Source organism: Aspergillus oryzae, chromosome 4 (assembly GCF_000184455.2).
Source record: "Aspergillus oryzae RIB40 DNA, chromosome 4".
Lineage (NCBI taxonomy): Eukaryota > Fungi > Ascomycota > Eurotiomycetes > Eurotiales > Aspergillaceae > Aspergillus > Aspergillus oryzae.
Genome location: NC_036438.1, coordinates 1660767 through 1683147, shown reverse-complemented (window position 1 = coordinate 1683147; position 22381 = coordinate 1660767). Strand labels below are relative to the sequence as shown.

The window sequence follows — 22381 nt, the reverse complement described above, 5'->3', positions numbered from 1 at the left end:
TGCTAGACTTTGTGTCCCCATGACATGTCCCAGCTCTTGGGGGATATCATTAGTCATTCTGCTTGATATGGCAACTTTCTGGCAACGGTAAAACTCGCCAAAATGTGATTAGAAGACTGCTGCCGTACAATGCTGCTAAAGATTTAACAATAGCGACGGCTTTGGTTGTAAGTTAAATGTAATTCGCTTTTGTTCGTTCGGCTCACGTCCCATCGATTTCATGAGAAACGTTCAGGGCCGAGACCATCGTCCTCTAAACGATCAAAGTTGGCCTTCAATAAGGATGAACGACGCGTCGGAGTAGCAGTCGCACTATCACCAGCCTCAACCCGAGATACCTTCAGACACCTCTTTTTCACGGGCGTAGATCCGGCCGCATGCGGCTCGGAACGCGGTACGCTAATCTGAAACTAAGTAAGCAATAGGCGTGCGGCGGAGGCGACACTACATATCGAAGCTCGAGAAGAGCGGGGACGCTTGGCAGGAGGACCGGAGGCATCGACAAAAGGGTCGTCGCTCGCTGCCTGAGCCGCGGACACAGGAGGAATAGCGAGGCTATCTTTCAGAGCTGCCAACATCCTAATACTCTCACGGACGGTAGCATGCATCTACTCGAAGCATACTCTCAATCGATGGAAGCTCTTTATCCTCTTCTTCCATTCCTTTAATCACTGCAGAGCTACCCTTATTGAATTGACTGCTCGATTCTCGATAAATGTCAGTGTTTGACGCTACCTTACTGGGAGTATAGGTGTTGGATTTTGGGGACGAGGGACTCTACTCCCTCTATCAACTCACGAGTCCTCTCAACATCAGCACATCAGGGAGAGCGCTGGCCAATAAAACAGGCGAGGCGTCTCTCGCACTGCCTGTTGAGATTGTGATTGGGATATTTCTGCGGTTTCGCAGCTTTCTTGACGAAAATATCTCTCACCCGTATCTCATATCGCCCCACCCCCCTTCTCCTCGATCATCCCGAACCAGTCGAGTACCCACTCCCCCGACTCAAACCAATGCTCATCTACATACTAACTATGCCATCGAATAGATAGCGCAAGCCTCTATTATTCCATGTATATGGCAACCCTCACGGAGCCTTCTGTACCTGGTACAGAATATGTCTAATCTGAGCCAGACATAGGTATGTATGGTCTATATTAAGCTTTATATGATATACAAAGAAATCATCGAAGCGTTCGAAAGAAGTCACTCCTTAACGAAGTCTATACTAATAGGAAGCTCTTATAGCACAGACACAGTAGTGGAGACGCCGTCTAGAGAATTTTCGTTGCTGTTAGGTTAAACCCCTAAAGCTAAATATGGAAACCCTCCTAATGGAGGAAGGGAGGATCCATGCAAGAGATACATGGAATCTCCCTCCCAGCCTGTCAAAGCATTGAGAACGAACAACGGAACATTACAGCATATCAACAGGCTAATTGCCAACATGACCAGCAGACACCATTTTAGCTAATGTAAAGGGAAGGAAATAACGAAAAGGTTGAGGAAGAGGAGGGATATTATCCTAAACCGAGTGTAAAGAGGAGTTACTGGCGTAGAATCTCTTGACGACATCTTCAGACCAGCTGGACATGTCTTATTATAAAAAATACAATATTAGATTAAAATATAGTTCTTGTTTAGTAGCACAAGACTTATATGAGGAGGGTAGAAGATCTTGATCTTTATGGAACCCAGGCTCTATGAGCCGCATAGCCAAGATGATAAGTTGATTTTGGTGTCTGTACGGTTTTTGGAATAGCCAGGTGTTGAGGTTGCTCTCGCTTAGTCCCTGATTGAGATTGCTGTGTAAGGGAAGAGGTTATAGAGAGTCTGGAAGTGCTGCAGTTTGATATGAGATGCACTGTTGGAGGCAGATGTCCACATTCATTACCATGTGTCACTGGACATGGCCACAATGAGGAGGTTCAATACGGTTTTGCTCAACGCTTCTGGAGGGGAATTGAGATGCCTTATGGTTGACTTCTAGTATATTGCTAGTGTCTACATCCTTAGTGTAGATTCTATTTTCTAAGCAGGTCGGCTCTACTACGGAAAAGGACCGCGTACATAAAAATCTGAAACCACCGAATAAAAGTCTATTCGATCTTGGGTTAAACTAGTTGTGCGCTAATGCGTACTGAGACTTTAATAGGGTATTCTGAAACATTCTAAAGCCCCCGAGGGAATATCAGGCAGCTAATAATGCATTACATTGTAAAGACATCAAATTCGTTTTACCAGATCCGTTAGTAGGACTCTGATGGCATCGTATATGGCCCAAATTTCATTGAAGATGGGCATCCTCTCATACTCAAATTTCTCAGGTAGCTACGGCAGACTCGATGCAAGACAAAGTGTCGAAAATTATTATACATGACTGGTTATTACCTCGATCAACAGGTTTGCAGAGTGAGGGACTTTCGGTTACCAGGATTTAAAATCTACATGCATGTCGGATATGCACTTAGAGCTCATATCCACGACGCTAACAAGAGAGGAAGTCAGAGCCATATAGCCAAGACTAAAGTATTGTATCTTAAGTGTGCGACCGGTCAGATAGTATTATCAATAACTATACAGCGCTGCTGTCTAGCCAACAATGCATCGAAATAAAGCCGAAAGAAAACATGGTCTGGGCTTTGCTCGAAGGCCCATGCAAATGCTATTGAACATCATAAATCGTGTAAACCCAAAAAGAAACTACGCATACATCATGTCTCATACAGTACATATCACATCACAAAAAGCAAGTTGGTATCTAGGACTGTTAGTAGAGAGCAGAATAAGTCGACGAGAAAGATCAGCAACTCACCTAGAGGGTGGCTGCAGCTCAGCTGCGGCTTCTGACTGTATTTGCCTTCTAATTCGGACCGGATCGAGTTAAGCAGTTGTAAATAGCTCTGGTTTGGACGCGCTTGTAACGTCTTGATAAAGGCCCAGCTCAATGCACCTCGAGCCTGTCCGTCCTGGAAGGTATCCGCTCTATCACCCTGTTAGCTGCGAATTACCATGACTCCTGCTAGAGTACTTACGAAGTTTGGGTATCCTTGGAACCTGAAAACATGACGACATCCGCAGGGGAAGTCTTGGTTTTAACGGTTCGTTCGCGAGCAGACTCGCCCAGGGCAGCTTTCTTGAGGAAGCCAATTGCAGTCTGGGCCACACTAGCGAAGTCGCCTTGTCCATACGACGTAATGGCGCTAAAGAGGTCCTGGGCCGCCTCTTTGGCGAGATTAGGTTCTTTCAGAATACCCTAGCTGAGGTGAGCAACTTAAAGGCACGTTAAACGGGAGAAACACACACCTGAGTGGAGTATACGTAAGGAAGGTCCAGGGCAGTACCCGAGTGGCAGGAGTCGAAAATAGCGGTCAGTCGAACACCCGGTTGCAGCGGGCGTACCCTTCAAATATTGTCAGTGCTGAGGCGAGCAGTAAGAGGAGAGCATACATACATAATAGCGTGCATGTCATCGTCTACAATGTGTCCTGCCGTACGGTAGTCTACCGGATAGATAACGTCATCGTATCCTTGTGTCCGTCAGCACTAGTCATGAATAAATATCATGGGATAAGGGGCCAGAAACTTACCATCCTCCTCGTCTCCATCCAGATCGGGTGTTCGACCACCATGTCCTAGATCAATCAGCCAATAAATTCCGGTCACCTTACGCGATAATTTTACCTGAGAAATGAATGAAAAGCGAATCGTTCCGCTGCGCATCCTTGACCAGCCATTGCATCGCTCGCAGGATATTGGCTTTTGTTGGGACACTCATGGGGTTCTGTTGGTCGTCGGTCAGGATGACCATGTCTTCTCTCCGGTAGCCGTATCTTTCATGGAGGAAGGTCGACATGTTGGTCACATCATTGATACAGCCGCGGAGGGCGTTCGGCTGCCCGGCATAGTTAATCCCAATCAACAGGGCCTTCCGTCGGCCCGTACAAGCGGAGTACTGGAAGCGATAGTTGGACGGAGCTCCCTTGCCGAACTGCTGCGCCTCCATGGGAGGGCGTGGGGGCATTTGGCCCCATGACGGCGAGTGACCTAGGATGGTTAGTCGTTCCAGCCTGTAGTAAGGTTAGGATGCCTTCGCTTACTGTGATAAGAGCGATACTGTGACCCCGACGATGGGGGCGGGGTCGGAGTGTGATGGCCATATTCATATTGGCCGTGGGGCGGATATTGTGGTGGAGAATATGAATGGGGGGATTGCGATGGAGGAGGGTATCCATTGGAACTTGGACCGGTTAGCCCTAATGGCAGGACGGTGAGTGGACAAAAGAGGTATCTTACTAGTAAGGCTGCGGCGGTGGTGGTGACCACTGCTGCTGCTGCTGATGTTGCTGCGGCGGCGGGTAGTAACCACCTCCCCAACCCGGCTGCGGGGGAGGGTAATTGTAATTTGGGTGGTACATCAATTAGATTGAGATGAGATGTCACTCGTGACCGTGAAGTGATAGCAAGAGAGAAAGGTGCGTGTGAGTGAGAGTGGGAGTTGAATGAACAGTCAATTTCCCCTCGCCAAGAAACAGTCACTCGTGTGGAGAAAGTCAGTGCACCGTGTCAGGGGGGCTAAATACGAACCCTTCAACCCACAAGATCGTGAAGAAAAGTAAGCTTATCTTCCCACTGGAGACGGAATGGGGGGAAGAACAAGAAGAGAATATGAATGTGATCAAGGAATACGAAATGGAAGAAGAGGAAGAAGAAAAGACAAGAACGCGAGATTTAACAAGAACGAGGAACCTGAGGCAGGGCTGGCTGATAGTCCGCATTCCTCGGTGGGGTCCGTCCCGTCGAGCGATTGGCCCAATCGTGCCCAGTGGGTCTGACACGAGGCGGATAGGGCAGCAGCGGTCAAGTGAGAGAGAGCGGATGTGTCTTTTTCATTGCCTTTTTCTGTTGCGAATGAGGTCGGTGTGAGGGGACTTAGCGACGGACTCTGCAAGTCAATTGCACCGGTCTCGTTCGTCTACGTTTTTTGGCGATATCTACAATCATAGCCCACAAAAATCGCACCTGAAAATTGACCCCAAAAAAAGGTCCTCGATCGGCATGAGTAATCCATGACTACGGAACGCCATCATCAATCAATCACAACATCATCCATTGGGAGGCCGTCAGGCGTCAGCCTTACCGCAGAATCCTGAAGGTGGATTCCGGTAATCTCGGCAAATAGAATTCGCCCCTCAACCCGTCTTGCAGAACGTTTGGCTTCATGCTTCTCAACAGATGATACGTACTCTCCCTTCCAAGTTAATTTGGATGGGACAGCCCTACAGCCCTGGTTCCATGGTACGTGCCACAGTGGATGTCCTCCCAGCCAATCCATTGATTTCATTTCCCCAGGAATCTTGACGAGTTCCGCGCTTGTCCCGAGGAGGCAACCTTCCGGAATGTTCGCTAGGCACCAGCATAACTGTCTTGGTCTTGGCCTGCAGCCGGGCACATGGGGGCTGCCCATAAATGACGATGGTGGAAGGACAATGATGGAAACCTCGGTTGCCGGCTGGCCGATCATCCAGCCTTGGCCAGGAGACATGCCTATCAGTTGATCCGGTTCAGGTCACGAGGACTGCACCACCGTACCAGTCGTCTTCTCATTTTCTTGGGGACATTATAGTACGAGTCTCTTAAGACCGTCACCAAAGGGCCAGACGCTTCTGCTTGACGGCCAAGTCTTTATTGCGGTCACGGGGTCATGCTCACATGACCACCATGAAACATGTTAGTTGGTATGTTACTAATGTACCACCGCGTACCGTGTTGGGAGTAAGCGCCGCAACCGGTAGCCAACTCCACGACATGATGAATGGTGGGTTGACTGGGGTGCTGGCGTCTAGTAATAGCATAATATAGCTTTATCAGAGTCCAATGTGACGGTTTATATAATGTAGACCCATTTACTCCCAAGTACGTATGCAGGGTAATCATGATACCTACCCACTGGGAAAGCGTGATGATGTTAAGAGCCTCAACGATACAAAGCCAGCCACGGTAGAGGGCAACAAATCACTCACACCACGTTTTAAGCATATAGCACACGAGTAGAGCTTCGTACGGGAAAAGAAAAATGATCAAGAATAAACCTTAGCTTGATAGCACAAGAAATCCCCGAGCTCAGGATACGAGCCTCTAAATATATTTACAACATGACACTGTTGAGCCTCAGTGGGTTCCCTCTTACACGAGGATTGGCTCCTGCAGTTCTACACACCGAGGTTAGCATCACTATCGAGGTACCGGAGGGAAACTCAATTGTCTGTGCTCGTGCTCCATATCATCAAGACCAACCCCTCTTCTTTCGAGGTCTACAAGGATGCTAGCAAACAAAGCAGCCGACAAGCAGGAATGTGACCAGACAGGGATCCTTGCTTCTTTCACCTAGAACGACGCATAGGCACAGGATCCAGACGAATCCATCGACCACGTTCCCAGACGTGTCGACCAATCTGGGTGCTCACGCACTCGGAAGATCGTCGACACATCTCGTGGGGTGACGTGCAGTACAACGTGACGGGGGGACTAGGTTTGGACCAGTTGTGATACCCCGCAGAGCTCGAATATCCATGCTTATGGCTTATCTCGAACGGGCCTTTTCTGATTGGCAAGTGGGTCTCGATGGACAAAGATGACCCGGCCACCTTGCATTGGGAGCTCACGCAGCGACGAGGCTGGCTATCCGACATCAAACGAGACGACCAGTCATGCTCCCCGTTGCATGAGAGCCCCCAAAGCATGGACACCTTACCTTTGGATTGACAGGCGATCGTGTGCCAACTTGGGCCTCAGTGCGGCGATCTGGATGACCAGCCTCTTCCGGGGGGTACCTGATTGATCCTCGTCCGGAAGGAGGCAGTGCAAGGCGCAGTTGATGCGCAATTATTCGTTTGCCGTCGGCATTGTTTGACTTGAAAGGCAACCATATTTCGAGCATCATGTCGTGTTTATTGGTCCTCTGCATTACTCAGTTGAGTATATTCCGTAGACGTGTCGGGTGAGATGGTTTTAAGCTGTGATCTCAGGGCAACGCACTGGCCAGTTGGCTGACGGATGTGACGGCATGGGTAATTTCGCAGCTTACGAGCACCGCCACGAGTTGGTCGATATGGCAATCATGGCCCGAGTATCGGAGGCTTTCTCTGTTCCTTTTGTTTTTTGTTTGATTATTTTCTTAACTGTACCTATCGTTGCGTTTCAATTCAATGTTTCAATAATTTTTGTAAAACTGAAAAGGGACTCGTGTGCACCAATTCATTATCAATCATTTCAATGATCGATATTTTTATCCGGCGTGGCAAAGATGTATGTTTCTCGGTGTAAAGGAGCAGCTGGTACACAGTCATGCAGCCGCATCACTATTGACGGACTAGGAGTAGCAGTCAATTTCGATAGTGTAACGCTGAGACATTGGAGGGCTCAGTGTTTCTCCGAAGCGCGAGAGAGGCGATTCGGAGCCCGACAGGATGGGGTAAAGTAAATTAGGAAGCGACCGGCGTAAGAAAAAATTAGCGCTGGGTGGCTTTTTGTTTTCCGCCACGCTGAAAAAGAGCCGCAAAAAGGCCCAAGTCGGTGAAGCCCCAACAAACTTTGGTCTCTTTCGCATTCCGCAGTTCGTTACCAAATCATTGATTTATTTTTAGCTTTGAAACGTAACCTGGTTGAAAGACAGGACAGACATCAAAGAAATAATAAAAAAAAAAAAGAAAGAAAGAAAGATTTGGAAATCAGATCCACCAATCTCACCCGTTATCGTCCCCGTGGTATCACGGACCCGAACAAGGAAATGAAACCAAATATGTCGAGATGAGGCTCTGTGACATCTAATCGAATGGACACGGGAAACAACCCCACCGCTCGAAAGCCAATGAAGCGACGATCGCAGTCTTTCATCATCCGACCTTGACGCGCGGACCTTCATTCGATGCATGTGGGCTTTAATTTTGATGTCCACTTGGCTCAAATCCTAATAAGCGCTCCCTGAGCCAATCGCTGTGCTGGGGTCGGGAGGCTCCACGATTACAGATCTCGTCTCGCAATGATCCTCATGCTTGTTAGAGCCGCATTCCTGAACTACTAAAACATGCTCTCAGCTGGTTCATTCCGTCTCCAAGGGTGTGGGTAATCTTCACACTTGGTAGCAACCATTGACTTGCGTTGCACTCCGGGCATTCACTGGCGGTCTTCCTGGAGAACACTACTGTCATATTATTCACTACATTCCCTCTTCAGTACAATCTACTTCCTTCCTTCAGATGCTTTTCACACCCATCGTGTGCCCCCTCGGTCATGTCAGTGATGACCAGAAATCTGGATTGTATCCCTTACGATGTTTTCTATCAAGTGGCATCCACCCTGGACTGCCATGACTTCGTACATCTCAGCCGGGTGAATCGAAGCCTGAATGCCTTGATGCGAAACGAATCACTGGCACGGAAGACAGTCGAGGTAATACTATCTATACCGTCCGCGTCGAACGTAGAACACTAACAGTGCCACAGAACCACCTCCTCCATACCAAGGAAGGGCAACAAGCAACCGAGAAGAAATCGGGATACCGCAAAGCACTGGGGCGTCTATATGACATCAAGGAAGCGGTGGCAACAGCAGATCCATACTCGGCCTCGATCATCGGCTACGGAAGTGCCTTTCTCTACAGCGGCGGTGCGCTGTGCTACGTGTTCAACGACGAGATCCGCGCTTTGGATGTCCATGGGGCCAGCCAAGTTGAGCATGTCCTGAACCTGCACGCGGTGCTATCGCGCGTGATCCCGGATTGCGACCCGACTGAAGACCCAACCCAACTGTCGCTGATGAATTACAGTCATGGCGTGCTGGCATTTTCAGTGGAGATTGTAGAACGGCGAGAAACCTGGCTCCTGGCGGTGGATATGCGGCGAAAGACGGAAGGGGGAAAGGGGCGATTGCGCCTGCGCCGGCAACTCGAGAACAAACAGCGATTATTCGTGAGACACAACCAATCTTACCTCTATTACGGGACCCACTCCGGTGCGGGTTATCATGGGTATAAGCAATGGATCGTCAATTGCTTCGAGCTGGCAACGGGCAAACAGACGAATGAGAAACCGGTGCAGTTGCACGATTTCGCCGGCAACGAAATCGGACAAACGGTCTGTTTTGACGTACACCAGGACCATCTGTACGCCGTGTCGACGCAGACAGCTTTCGAAATGGAAGAAGTCGACTGGACCTCATTCTACGTTTGGGTCTGCGTGGCCCCCACCAACAATACGAAGCGCGTGACACTCAACCGGACCTGGCGCCGACAGCATCGGGAAGGCCCCATTAACGACTCCTGGTCAGATATCTCCCTGCGACACGATGAGGCCACGAAACAGCTGATCATCCTGGAATGTCGTCGCGAGTGGCACAAGGGCGGCAGCGAGAATTTCCGCACCTACTACGTGCAGCCGCTCCCGTCGCCCGCCGAGATCATGCAAAGTAAGCACCAGGGCGAAGCCTGCCGTCCCGTCTCTCTGCCGGACGAACCGTTGACCAAAACCCTGGACCCGTCCAGCAAACCGAACTATGAACGCCCCCGGAAGCGCCTCCGCCGACACTACCACCCCGAATACACTCTGGGCCATGACGACCCCGTACATCGACAGGACTTCATCCTGAACCGCACCAAGCTACGCACGTACAACCTCTCCGCCTCGACCTTCGTCGATCTCGTTAACGACCCATGCCCAACCCCGGGCAGCCTGATCCCGCACGACCGGCTGCGACTGCGCATGGTGTCACGCAAGCGCAAGTGCCCGATCGACGAGGCGGGCGAAGAAGGAACCCCCAACCTGCTCTATCAACCGGAGATAACGGAAGAAGACCAGGAAGAAGATGGACAAGCCGCAGGTTGCAGTGAAGAGCGCTTCGCATCACGCGGAGTCCGCCTATGGCCGCCTGACAACGCGCCGGCCGAGTTGACGCAACTTCTCTGCCCATCCAAGCGAACCGGCAAGGTGGAGGCCATGGCGGATGAACGGACCATCATCTACACGGTGAACCAGGAGGGCCTGAGCTCGGATCTTCAGGCGATCATCCTCATCAACTTCGATCCGGCGCTGCGACTGCCCGGTCTGCAGCGCTTGGACATGTCTGGCACGCCTGAAACCCAACCCAACACGACGACGGGCCCTCCCACCTTCAACCCTGCCAGTCCGCGTAGGGCGAACCACAAGGAGCCATCTGTCCGAGAGGAACGGGCGATGCACTTGCACATCCAACGTGGATTCTGGCTACGATAGGGTCTACTGGGTAGACATGGACGGGTATACGAGATAAAACAGATAATAATAAGCATTACATAAACAATGGAAACACAATGAAGGTCACTGATATGCGATTAGGTTCGCCAGACCAAGTCAGCATCTCGTATTAGAAGATTTAGAAGATACGAACGAGCCACTCGCAATGCTCCACCGAAAAGCCCAATCCTCCAGGACAAGACTGTATGACAAGAATCACGGCATCTGACATCATCCATTGCAGCCCAACATTAGTTAGTAAAGTAAGTAAAGTACATAATAAAGCAACCAGGTATCGAACTATAACACAAACCCAAACACATAACACATAACAACACATCCACAATACTACTACCTGTGCACCTTACCAGAATCCAACTCCACCGGCCGCTGAGTACTAGCCTGAGTAGTGTTCAACTCGGCCAGCGGCATACCCCCCATACCCATATTTCCTCCCATATTCCCATTCCCACCCATATTCCCATTCCCACCCATATTCATACTCCCACTCAAACTCCCCCCATTCAACCCCATATACCCCCCTCCCTCCCCCTTCTCCCCAACCCCCCGGACAGCACTCCGTCTCTGTCTCCGCTCATACAAAGCCCAAGCAATCGACGCAATCGCAATAACCCCCAACGGCACACCCACCCCGACACCAATAGCCACATCATGATTATCCAACGCCTTCTCCTTCAGTTTATAGTCAGCGTCATCGCAAGTACTGTTATTGTTCGAATCCGATCCCGATCCCGACCCCGACCCCGAATCCGAGTCCGAGTTATTCACAGCCAACGCCGCCACGCCCGGAATCGCCGTCCCCATGGTTATCGTGAAGGGATCCCCCTCAGATGAACAAGTCGTGGAACCGTCTTTGACTGTGACAGAGCCACAGCAGTATTTCGAGGATGAGCCTGAGAACCCGACGTTTACGACTGGGAAGCCGTTGTTGCGGTTTGTGCTTGCTGTAGGTTTCTTCTGTTAGTTCCGTTATCCTTTCCTAGTATATACGCCCGACTCCAGGGATTATATATCAGTCTAGATAGACTAGACCAAGATATACACCCAAAATCATATAGAAAGAAGAAAGAAGATAGAAGAAAAGAGAAATGGAACATACAACACGGCGCAAAACACCTCGCACCCCAAGATTTATCCGTACAACTCCCCCTGGACAGCGACATGCCGTGAGACCCCTGCAGGTAGCAGAGCCCATTGGACATGCAGATGTCGTTCTTGTTGCAGCAGTTTGTGGTTGCGTCGGAGGTGCAGGGGACGTCTGCGGTTGCGACGCTGCCGTCGAGGAAGTAGCATGTTCGGTTTTGGGCGTGGGTGGGGAGGATGAATAGGAGGGAGAGGGAGAGGAAGAGGGGTATTGGTTGGAGTTTCATTTTGTCTTGTCTTTTCTTGTCCGTTTTCTTTGTAAGGTTGGGTTGCGGTGTGTTGTATATTGGGTTTGGGGGTGGATAAGTATCAAGAACCTCGTCAGGACTCAAGAGTAATGAAAATAATAGAGTATATCAAGATAAAATAAAGTAAAGCAACACCACGAACAAACAAAAACACCAAAACAGAAACCAAAGAAAGATCCAAGAAGAAACCAAACCCCAACCCAGTCCAAGCAACTCATCACAAAAGTAACCCAGACCCTCAATCAACAATTCTGCAGCTTACAAAAGTAACCGCCCGTGGCACACGAAGGAAACATCCCATTGGCCGCGACGCAGAAATAAGGAGTCGGCGGAGTCAACTAGCGTCCTCATCGACCAGCCAGTTACCCTAATCGAGCAGAGAATATCCAGTGAGATGCCTGATAGGGAGGGCGCCAAGAGTTCTCAGCCCCCCGTTAGATTTCAAGTCCGACTCGTGCGGCTTGTTTGGCCCCCAAATTTCATTCTTCTGTCGGGTTTTTGATTGCGTGAGGCTGTTTTGGAGTGGGGCGGCCGTATTTCCTGGGTTCTGAGTGGTGAGAGATAATTCATAGGGATCGGGAGGGGTGGGTTGGGCCGTCGGGTTTGAGAGGTGAATACCGTGTCTACAGTACCGTGTGTAGTTGTTTGCTATATAGGGAAATAACAAATATTATATATACTATGTATACTCCGTAATATATGCTGTGGTGTCAATTCTTGATAATTATTTGATTACGGAGTACAGCTGCAGACTCGTTCGGAGTATATCCGTCGGTATGAAGGCAAGTCTGACCGTACGCCATATCGCTTCGCCAAGGCCGGGTCCAGAAAGGGTCCAGGGTCTGACCAGACATGGAGCTACTTAACCCTGAGTCCCTGACCTGTCATATTCTGGATAATCAACTCAACTCATCAACACCCTTTACAGATAGTAAACCAAACCAAATGCATTGCTATAACATCGCCATGAATCTGATAATAAAACCCTAACCAACCATATATATAAACTACACACCCAAGATCCGACTTTATCATAAACAAAATAAACCCAACACAGCCCGGAAACCCCCAGCCTCAATAATATAAATTACTCCGTATTTAAACTCCCAACTACCAATGATGATCAATCGTATATCCACGAATCAGCGGATTCGGATCTTTCAACAATTGTTGGATATCCGTGCGGACCACGTCTAGCTCGGACTCGCTCGAGTCTGGACAGTCGTAGAACGCTTCTGCGAATCGCTGGTCGATGGAGGTGAGGTTGAAGTCTTCGTCGATTTTCTTTAGGCGGGCTGTGAGGGATTCGATGACGGAGTCGTTGATGGGTTTGGGGATGGTGAGTTTGAGATGGAGCATTTTGGTCTTTCCATTGATCTTTGGTGATAGGAAATATCAAAATCAGTCAACTAATTTGGGTTATGGAGAAGGTGGAATGTGGGGTTTTTTATTTGGTTTATCTGAAATCGAATTTGAGGACAATGGGGGATTATGTGTGATTATATGTCTAATAATATATAGTTTCTGGAAGAAAAGTTATGCTGTTTTATTTCTACATCATGGCCAGGCTTTCTGGTTTACCTTGTATCCCCAGACGATACCAAGGTAAAAAACCAGGTAACAGGTATACCAGCTGGAGTTGAGTTAGACTATTCCCTGAATCCAGTGATAAGCTTTCGGTGGTTCCGTCAAGGGGTCTTGTTCAATGGATAGTATCATGAGAACTCTCTGGAGAAGCTTATTAGGCTTCCCCACAGAGTCATGCCTGTCCTGCTGTTCGGGGTAGATGGCGGAACTTGTAAATGCCAGGGAAGCTATCAGTGTTCTTGGACACTGACCAAGGTCGGCATGTTTGCCTTGTTATGCAGACTGGGAATGCACGATTCTAATTGATACTGTGACACTGTCTAGCAAATCGAATGAATCCATTACGGCCACAAATTACATATCCTGGCCAATACATATTGACACCAAGTGTCCTCGCCCGTATATGCAACATGCACACTATAAATCACTCCCTTGATCGAATGTCTCGGCATGATACAATGTCCCAAAAATACTTTGAGACTCCGACAGCAAAGACTGCGGGTTCCCCAAGTCGACGATTCGACCTTCGTCAATCACCGCCACGTAGTCAAAGTCCAGAATTGTCCGACGATTTCGCGCAATCATGATAGTCGTGCAACAGCTAAACTCCGATCGGATGACCGCCTGGATCGCTGAATCCCCTGCGGCGTCAAGACTAAAAGCACAAATATACTATTAACGCGATGGCCTAGATAAAAGTCAGAGTACACTTACTCGCTAGTAAGCTCATCCAGGAGCAATATCGTACTCTGCTTCAGCAGGTGCCGTGCAAGACACAGAAGCTGCTGCTGGCCATATGATAGAAAGCTGTCGTCGATCATAATATCGAGAGGGTTGCAGTCAGGGAACCCGTACATGAGAGATCTATCCACCATGACCCCCCAAAGTTGGACGCGCTCCAGTGCGACAATGAGTTCGCTATCGCATTTGTCCCCAAGTGGGTCGAGATTTTGTCTAACAGAACCGGGAACTACGAAAGGCTCTTGGGCTAGGCATTGTATCCTGTTGCGAACTATGGCTGGCGACAACATTGAGATGTCTTCCCCGTCGATGAGGATTCGACCGGACTTCACTTCAGCCATCCCAAGTATGGCGAGAATAAGTGAGCTTGTGCTACTGGAACTGAGTCAGGTCTATATAAGCATGGTTCACATGATCAGGAATAGTACTTGCCCCTCAGTTCGTCCACATAGTCCCAGCTTCTGTCCAGGTTGAAGAGTGAACGTGATATTTCGTAGCACCGGATCGGATGTGGAGTCATGGCTGACGGATACGTCTCTGAATTCGATGGCTCCTTGTGCTGGCCAGACGCCGGGGTTTATAACATTGCGATGCCGCAATTCCCTCGGTGTATCCTCAACGAAATGCTTGAGCCGTGCGATGGCACTAAGCGATGGCTCGATCGAAGTCCAACTCAGAATTATACCTGAAAGGTTCTGCCCAAGCATTGTCATCATTAGCAACCCAGCACCAAGCATTCCAGGGTCGATAGGTGATTTGATCGCAACAGTCAACCCGATCAACAACACAGCCAATGCGGCTACAATCAAGTCGATGATAAGCACAAGTCACCGCTGAATGCATATAAGGTGATAGTACGGTCGCTGCGCTGTGTCGAGCAAATAGTACGTCGTGTCGCTCATAGATGACGTCCATCCAAAACTACGGATAGTAACGAGGCCATCGTAAGAGTCCATGAAATGTGAAAGTAACGAAGCCTTGGTTTTAGCCCTGGCCATCAGTTAGCTTAGCGGTTCCTTAAATAGCCGTGACAGAACTAACTCGTGCAGGCGTAATTGGCGCGATGTCCGAACATACACACTATGAATCAAGATCAGTATGCCAACTAGAAAAGGTACTGCCACGGCAATATGTGGCACAGTCGCTATCACGACGCTAACTTGGGCGATAGCTGGGAAAGCCTCTAAAGGTGCACAAGTGAAAACCGTCAGCTCAATACAATAGATGTTGCTCGAAAACTCACGAAAGCCTAACAAAATAACGCCACATGGTAGAACCTTATCAATCAATCCCATGTCCTCACTAAATCTGTCCAGATCATCATCAGTATCCACAGAATCTTGACCTTTTAGTATGCTGCTAACCTGCTCACAAAATTGCCCGTCTCAATGCGAGAAAGGAAGGATACTGGAGTCCTATTCCTCAGGTCAGGCAAAAGAACCACAACGTCGAAGCGTTTGCTTACATCATGATTGCCCTTAACATAACCCCATGGAGGCTCCTCGAAGCAGCGGGCATAATCACCAACCACATCCAACTTCAAATACAAATCAATCGCCGGATTAGTCAAAGCTGAAGCACGTCAACCGCTGCACCAGAACACCTACCCTATCGCCAGGATCAACCCAGCTGCCTCACCAAGCCCAATTGAGGCATATATCCCGAGCCAGAACCCTAGTCTCGAGTTTGAGACACCGTCTTCACTTTCAGACCACATGGTAACCCAGACATCTAGGGGTACGATTCATCAGGTCTGACGCTGAGAACGAATATTGGGGGCAACATACAGCGCAAAACGCCCAAGCCTGCTTCCATAACCAGAAATCCCAGTAAAAGAGCAACCTTTGGCCACACAACAGCTGTTGCATAGATCGCTAGGCCGTTTGTCTCTCGGGTTTGGTCTTCAATGTTTGCAGCGCCTCGTGTCATTCTCCTTTTCGCAGCCATTTCGTCCGTTGCGATATTTTCTTCGCGGCTATTTCTGGGCCTTTCTGAGATATATAGCTTTGAAATGTCCCCTTTAGCAGCCTGAAGCTCGCGAGACGTACCTATTTCAAGGCCATCTTCACCAAAAGCAATAACGAGATCCGCTTGTGGCAGGTGATTTACTAGGTGATGGTCAGAAAATTCGGCACGAGGCGGCGAGAACTCCCAAAGGTTAGGTGCGCCCACCACTATGAGAAGCGAATAATACTATACACCCAATCCGCCGGAGAATGCCCCTTGCACTGAAGACACGGTCGAACACTTTCCGCGCAGTAACTTGATCAAGGTCGTTGAGGACGTCATCGAAGAATGCAAAGGGCTTTCGTGCGTAGACTGCGCGAGCGATGGCCTGCAATATAATCAGCGTAAGACGTGTAAGATCCGATAATAGCCTCCTACTATTCTTTGCCTTTGCCCTTTGCTGAGTTTGGTACCCTGCCTGCCAATCAATGTATTATCGCCAACGGGCATTTCTCGTAGATCATCGTCCAAGCAACATGCGTGGATTATCGAACGATACCACTCGCCATCGTAACAGCGGGACCCTGCTATTATGTTTTCCCGAATAGACTTATTGACGATCCACGGCAACTGACCACAGTACGCAACTTCCAGGTCGCTGATGGAGATCTCGCCTTCGACTGGTTCAATTTCACCGAGGATGGTCTTTAGCAATATCGATTTACCACAGCCCACGGGGCCTACTATCATAGTGAGCGAGGGAGTTGAAAGTCTCAGCGTCAAGCTCCCAATATGTTTCGAATGGTCCAGCCCAGTTCCAATCGTAACATTATTCAATTCTAGAACTGCAGTTCTCAGTCTTAGTGAGGCATTTCCTGGAGCTCTCGGTAAGGGAACTGGTGGCTGCAATGAAGGCATCAATCCGGGAGATGTCAGTCCGACCATTCTCTTGTCATTTTGAGACTTCTGGGTCAAGAAATTCTGGACTCTGTCAAGACACTTAATAGAAGAGAAAGCATCAGGGAAGGCAAAGAGCAAATCTTGAAGGGGTGTAAGCAACAGGTTTATTAGTGACAAGGAAGTGATTGCTTGCGATACAGAAAAGACACTAGACCCTTCCAATCTAGCAGCGATCGCATATGCAGCGAAAGCAAATAATGGACCCAGTATTAGTGGTAGATTGACTTAACATATTATTAGTTTGCACCGAATTCTGCGTGTCCAATGGGGCTTACCGAGCGACACCCTGGCTGCTTGGATTCTTTGGAACTTCTTGGAGATCTTAAGCTCTTCTGTACGAAGGACTTCAATCATATAGACCATGCCTTCTATAAGTCCGAGCATCTTTATCGCCTTGATGGACCCTAGTACTTTTGTGGTAAAGTCGACACGCTTCTGAGTGGCCTCGAGCCATGATTTCTGATGACGTGACACCGAGCCCCCTATATATAAAGATATGGATGTAAATACTAAATTACGCTATAGTCAGCTACGCTGCAAGGTATATAGAGTAATTATAGCGTACCAATAGCAAAAATGATAGGGACAGTACAGGTAGCACCAATTTGTGCCGATAAAAGCCAAGTAGCTAGGCCCAGCTGTAAGGCATTTGCCCAAGTATCACAAACCGTACGGCGGACGAACTCCGCAACTGAGTCAATATCTGCATCTACCAGGGAAATTGCGCCGGACTCGTGAGCAATGTCTATATGCAACCACATCATTGTATGATATACAAGGGCAGTCGTCCCAGAACGAAGCATGGCCATAGCGCGATGGCCCAAGTGCTCATAAGTTGCATTTGAGATCTGTGAAAGTACCGTCAATTAACAAGCTAATGGAAATCGCCCAAAGTTTAGAGCAGCTTACTGCGATTCCAATAAAAACGATTGCAGAGTCACGTATCAGGTCCCCTGCGGTGTCTCGAGGCAGCCTTGAGCCTGTTGATCCGAAGTATACTATTGCCCGACTGAGCAGAAATGGCTGTGCCATGTTGAATATCACCACACATAGCCGGGGAACTACTATTTTAGCAATCTCCCACCGTATACACTTGATGAGTGCAAGGAACAAAGCGAGCCTACGATCGTGGTCGCCTACGTTGGTCACAGACTCTCAGCTGCATAATACTCAGCGTGAAGGCGTGGAACTCACTGTTTTCCCACACAACAGCAAAATCCTCGAATAGCAGTATCGATTCTAATCCCTCGTGCACGGGTGGGAGCATACAGTCTGGGGTTAACATATTAGTATACCCAGCTTTAAGCAGATGATTAAGCCACAGAAATAGAAGTCGGCTGAAAGGGCCACTGGTACTCTCCCGGGGAACAGCAGCGTGGTATGTCAAAAGCCACCTCCTCTTCTCAACTGTTTCTAAAGCAAGCAAGATCAATTCTATCCCAATAGAAGCGGCCAGAAAACGCTTCACCTCCAGACTGGAGTCGGCTGGCCAAGGGCTACCGATAGGCACCACGTTGAATATCAAGTCAGTTGAAAGGTAGAATGAAAGCAGAAATGACGGGCGTAATGTCCTGGAGTGCTCCAGTGGGACGAGCGCAATAAGAAAGCATGCTGCTGCAAATCTGATTGTGAACACACAAGCAATAGACAACAGGGATTGGTCTGTGAAAGATCGCTTGGAAATCGCAAATGCTAAAGCAGTGAACTTGAAAAAGGCCAAAGTGTATGCGATCACCTGAGATCAATTGTTAAGTACTATTTGTCTCGGGGAGTTGAGGAGTAACTACTAGCTTGCTGGAATATAAACATGAGGGTGCCACCTGCGAACGCGCCTCACGAAGTCGCAGTATCCGCAGTATAGCCAAGGGCACGAAACATGCCGCTGGGATCGAGCCCACAATGCTCCACTTAGGTAACAGAGTAAGTCATTCGAATCAAGCAGTGGAAATATTATGATGTGGAAAGATTCAACTATACCTCTTGAATCATAGCGAACTAGATGATATGGTGGATATAGGGTGTCGCCCCAGATATCAGTGGCCAGTCTTCTGCTTATCCAGATAAAAGTTGTAGCAATCTCCTCAAAACATGAGGACTACTTAAATTATCCAGTCACAAAGAAATAGACGTGAGATCAAGCGTTGGGAATAGCAAGAATATAGACCGGTTTGTGCTCCAAGGCCTTTATTGAAACCACGAGCATGCGCCGCCATCCATTGTTATAATTAGCGTGCTAGGATGGCGTTTGATGCTTGACCTATTGTCAGCTCAAATCAATGAATACTAACATACCAATCTTTGGGTATTACTCAAATCAATAAAATCAATCGATTGCTGTTGCATACGGTTAGTAGACCAAGCCCAGGTGGCACGAGATGAAGGTGTCGCAAACGGACTGAGGCCATGGTGGGATGATTGTGTAGTAGTTTTTTTGGAAGCCCATTTAAAAAGATTGTTCAGAGTCTTACACCGGATAGCTTCCTCCCACAAGCGCCTGTACATTCCAACCACCGTTAGCCAGTTTCCCTTGCACAGTTAGGGTATCCTTCAACAATGGTACCTCCTATGCAAGTATTCATATTAGTCAAGTCTCTCTATTCGCTAAGAACTCAAAAGAGCTTAACTTACGGGAATCATAGCGTTACCTGCAAAGCCAAAGAGCTTTATGTGCTATGTCAGCATAACCTCAATGTTAAACTGAATTTGGATGCAGTCGTATACATTTACCATATCCATCGACACCGTAGCTATTATGATGAAGCGCACGAGACATCTATTAAGTCTTTCTTCTCTTTTTCCAAACAGCCCAGGTTTGCTTTCACACAACGAAGTAAAAGGTGTTCATAAGTCGAGATATGTGCGCGCTATCCCTCATTGTGCTGTAGATAAATCTCATTATCTCATTCGAATCTGTACCGTACTTGGAAGGTCCCTGAGTGCTTACTCAGTTAAGAGATAAGAATGACTGGTTGACAAAGACATCAATTACTAAATGATAGACATGTGACTATCACATTCTCGCTTTGTTGACCAATACCTCATACTGTTTCCCTTTTTGGTCAATCAAAACGTGATGCCCTGTATGAATGCCTAAGGCACAATTATGTACTATGCCTGAATAGGAAGTTATAGTATACTAGGTACTTAATGATTATTGAACCACGGGTTAACAGCTTGTTGGTAGCACTTCTGCAGTGTAGGTCGATTATAGGCTTTACACAGTTCCTTTACCATGATGAAAACACCCCGGCACGTCAATCCTGGGTTGCGACAATTTAATCCTCTCTATGTGATCAGCTTCAGCCCGGCTTTAGCCCGCAAAGGGGCTTTCAGGACCGGCCAGGTGAGATAAGGTAGAAAAAACTATTCCTTTCGGACTAGCGTGAACATTTTCTCATTCTTCCTTAGTGTCTTTCTTGTTTTGTGTGGAGGGAAGGGGAAAGTATATGGTTTTGTCCTACCTTTACCAGTAGCTCCCTGATCCGTGTGGGATATAGACTGCCCTGCAACCGATGTACTTCCTATCTTCTGCCTATAATGAAAATCTATCATTGCCAGGTTTTGTCTTTTTAATTCAAGGCATTCCTCAGGTTAGTCGGTATCCTCCTTAGCGTCTCCATTAAGTTGCATAGACATGTTGATAATGATAAGGACCACAATCGACCAAAAAAAGGCACTTGGAGCAACTATGCCAGTCCATAATGGAAAACCATCTGAGGCTTTTGGAGAATTCCAAGGCCTCTACTAACATGAACGTGTAATAACCTCATGTATAATAGAAAGAGACTACGAACGTTCAACAAAATCAGCAAGACTTACAAGGGCAAAAAGAGATGACAAAGTACCTTCAAGGGACAGTAGAACAGAGGCCCCGATCCCATCTAACACTTGTGAATAGGAGCGGACCGGCTTAGTAGGAATATGAATATGTATAGAGTATAAAACAATCCAGACTTTTATTCTTGCACATCAACGACCTATCATACTACAAATAAGTCGGTCATCTGCACCATTTTCGTGATTCGTCACTTCATGCATTGTGAAACCTTCCAATGCTGTTTTCCTGTTTTCCCCAACCAACGCCATGGTATCTAGTCTATGCATCGTCTATTTGAGCTGATCGTCGGCCCACCTAATCTCGTATCCAAAAACGGTCCTCCTAAGCTTCTCATCCTGCAACAGAGTCAGCAAAAGCTACCACCAAAACCACACCAGAAATGCACTTACACCAGGATCGTTCTCAAACAAGACCGCATCCATAAGCTTCTCAAAGATCTTCGTCACGCGAAATCCATTCTGCTCCACCAACGGGAAGAACGTCTCCGTCCTGGGCAAGAACCACGGTTCGTACGGTGTGAAGATGACCAAGGCAACGGAATCGGGCGACTTCTTCAGCGTCATTTGCATCGTCTTGATCAAATTGCCATGCTCCCGCCAGCTGTACACCACATCTGCCATGATCAGGACATCGAAGCCCGTCGACCCAGCCGGCAGGTACGCCAACAACGGTTCCACAGGGCTCCCCCACTTATATCCGTCAACGTGCAGGGACGAGTTCTTAGGGATCAACGGTGCGGAGATCTCCGCATTGTAGCGCATGTTACCGACGAGATCGGGATCCGGGTAGTCGGTCATCACGGAAGTGCGGGCGCCCATGACCGCGGCGATAATGCTGGGGACGCCGGCAGCGGCGCCGATCTCGAGCACATCTTTGCCGGCGATGAGCTCGTGCGCATGTTCTTCGATGTAGTGGGAGCTTGTTCGGCCGGCATTCCAGAGAAGGTTACCCTTGCGAAGCGTCAGTTGGTGGCTTGTGAAAGACAGACTGGGTGCGGTCGTACATAAAGAGGATGGTCCCCAACTAAGCGCACGCGCACCGTTTGGCCGGAGAGCATGTGGTGCTCTGCGAAGGTGGGCTCCTTTTCTGGCTCGTAGAAGCCCTCGGGGTCCTTGAAGAGGTCCCCCGTTTCGAAGTCATCTGCATCCGCCATTTGGATCGTCGTCGCGCCCCCTATTCACGGGGGATCAGGTGGTGCAAAATTGTCATTCGAACCAGAATTCTTCATCTGCGATCGGCAATCATATGCTGAATTCTCTATCGCACACAATAGTGGAGTAGTGGGGGATTGCCGGAAGCGGATTAGCGCTGGGGATCAATTCCAGGGCAGTCACATGAGATCACGTGGCGGGGTCGCGGATGATGCCGAGGCTTCTCCGGCTAGTATCATTTGATACAGTACGGTACCTGCATTCTCGAGGATTTAACAGCCAATCCCCGCATGGGGTTGGCGGAGATACGGACCTGATACGACTCGGGTAATTGTCGGCATGCGCAAATTAAAATTATCCATCAATTGGACGCTGAGGAGTATAGTGATGCGTTTACTACCTATAGAATACTACCTACTATATTATAATTACTACCCTACCCCCAAAGGTACTAGGATGAAGTACATATCAAGCCTG

General features: G+C 48.5%; 7 protein-coding genes across 7 annotated transcripts; 1 reads left to right on the top strand and 6 right to left on the bottom strand.

Moving 5' to 3' along the window:
• Nucleotides 1-2735: 2735 nt before the first annotated feature.
• Nucleotides 2736-4418, bottom strand: AO090012000660 (caspase family protein; the record flags this gene model as incomplete). Its single annotated transcript, XM_001727585.3, has 9 exons — nt 2736-2761; nt 2816-2985; nt 3036-3256; nt 3307-3403; nt 3455-3530; nt 3591-3635; nt 3685-4047; nt 4101-4240; nt 4297-4418. The coding sequence occupies 9 exons, from the start codon at nt 4416-4418 to the stop codon at nt 2736-2738; spliced, it is 1260 nt and encodes a 419-aa protein (XP_001727637.1).
• A 671-nt stretch (nt 4419-5089) lies between these two features.
• Nucleotides 5090-5545, bottom strand: AO090012000659 (uncharacterized protein; the record flags this gene model as incomplete). The annotated part of the gene is made up of 1 exon (XM_023236576.1): nt 5090-5545. The coding sequence occupies one exon, from the start codon at nt 5543-5545 to the stop codon at nt 5090-5092; it is 456 nt and encodes a 151-aa protein (XP_023091489.1).
• Nucleotides 5546-6387: 842 nt separating this feature from the next.
• Nucleotides 6388-6943, bottom strand: AO090012000658 (uncharacterized protein; the record flags this gene model as incomplete). The annotated part of the gene is made up of 2 exons (XM_023236575.1): nt 6388-6528; nt 6755-6943. The coding sequence occupies 2 exons, from the start codon at nt 6941-6943 to the stop codon at nt 6388-6390; spliced, it is 330 nt and encodes a 109-aa protein (XP_023091488.1).
• A 1349-nt stretch (nt 6944-8292) lies between these two features.
• fbx15 (F-box domain protein) lies at nt 8293-10268 on the top strand (the record flags this gene model as incomplete). The annotated part of the gene is made up of 2 exons (XM_001727582.1): nt 8293-8451; nt 8505-10268. The coding sequence occupies 2 exons, from the start codon at nt 8293-8295 to the stop codon at nt 10266-10268; spliced, it is 1923 nt and encodes a 640-aa protein (XP_001727634.1).
• Nucleotides 10269-10407: 139 nt separating this feature from the next.
• Nucleotides 10408-11093, bottom strand: AO090012000656 (uncharacterized protein; the record flags this gene model as incomplete). Its single annotated transcript, XM_023236574.1, has 2 exons — nt 10408-10493; nt 10637-11093. 2 exons carry the CDS (start codon nt 11091-11093, stop codon nt 10408-10410), a joined length of 543 nt encoding a protein of 180 aa, XP_023091487.1.
• A 2591-nt stretch (nt 11094-13684) lies between these two features.
• AO090012000655 (uncharacterized protein) lies at nt 13685-18182 on the bottom strand (the record flags this gene model as incomplete). The annotated part of the gene is made up of 16 exons (XM_023236573.1): nt 13685-13922; nt 13982-14389; nt 14420-14807; nt 14867-14871; nt 14897-14998; nt 15050-15316; nt 15373-15580; nt 15647-15739; nt 15796-15999; nt 16057-16116; nt 16181-16343; nt 16394-17078; nt 17163-17397; nt 17481-17763; nt 17825-18051; nt 18110-18182. 16 exons carry the CDS (start codon nt 18180-18182, stop codon nt 13685-13687), a joined length of 3639 nt encoding a protein of 1212 aa, XP_023091486.1.
• A 2840-nt stretch (nt 18183-21022) lies between these two features.
• Nucleotides 21023-21906, bottom strand: efm7 (putative nicotinamide N-methyltransferase Nnt1; the record flags this gene model as incomplete). The annotated part of the gene is made up of 3 exons (XM_001727579.1): nt 21023-21088; nt 21143-21703; nt 21757-21906. 3 exons carry the CDS (start codon nt 21904-21906, stop codon nt 21023-21025), a joined length of 777 nt encoding a protein of 258 aa, XP_001727631.1.
• Nucleotides 21907-22381: the final 475 nt, after the last annotated feature.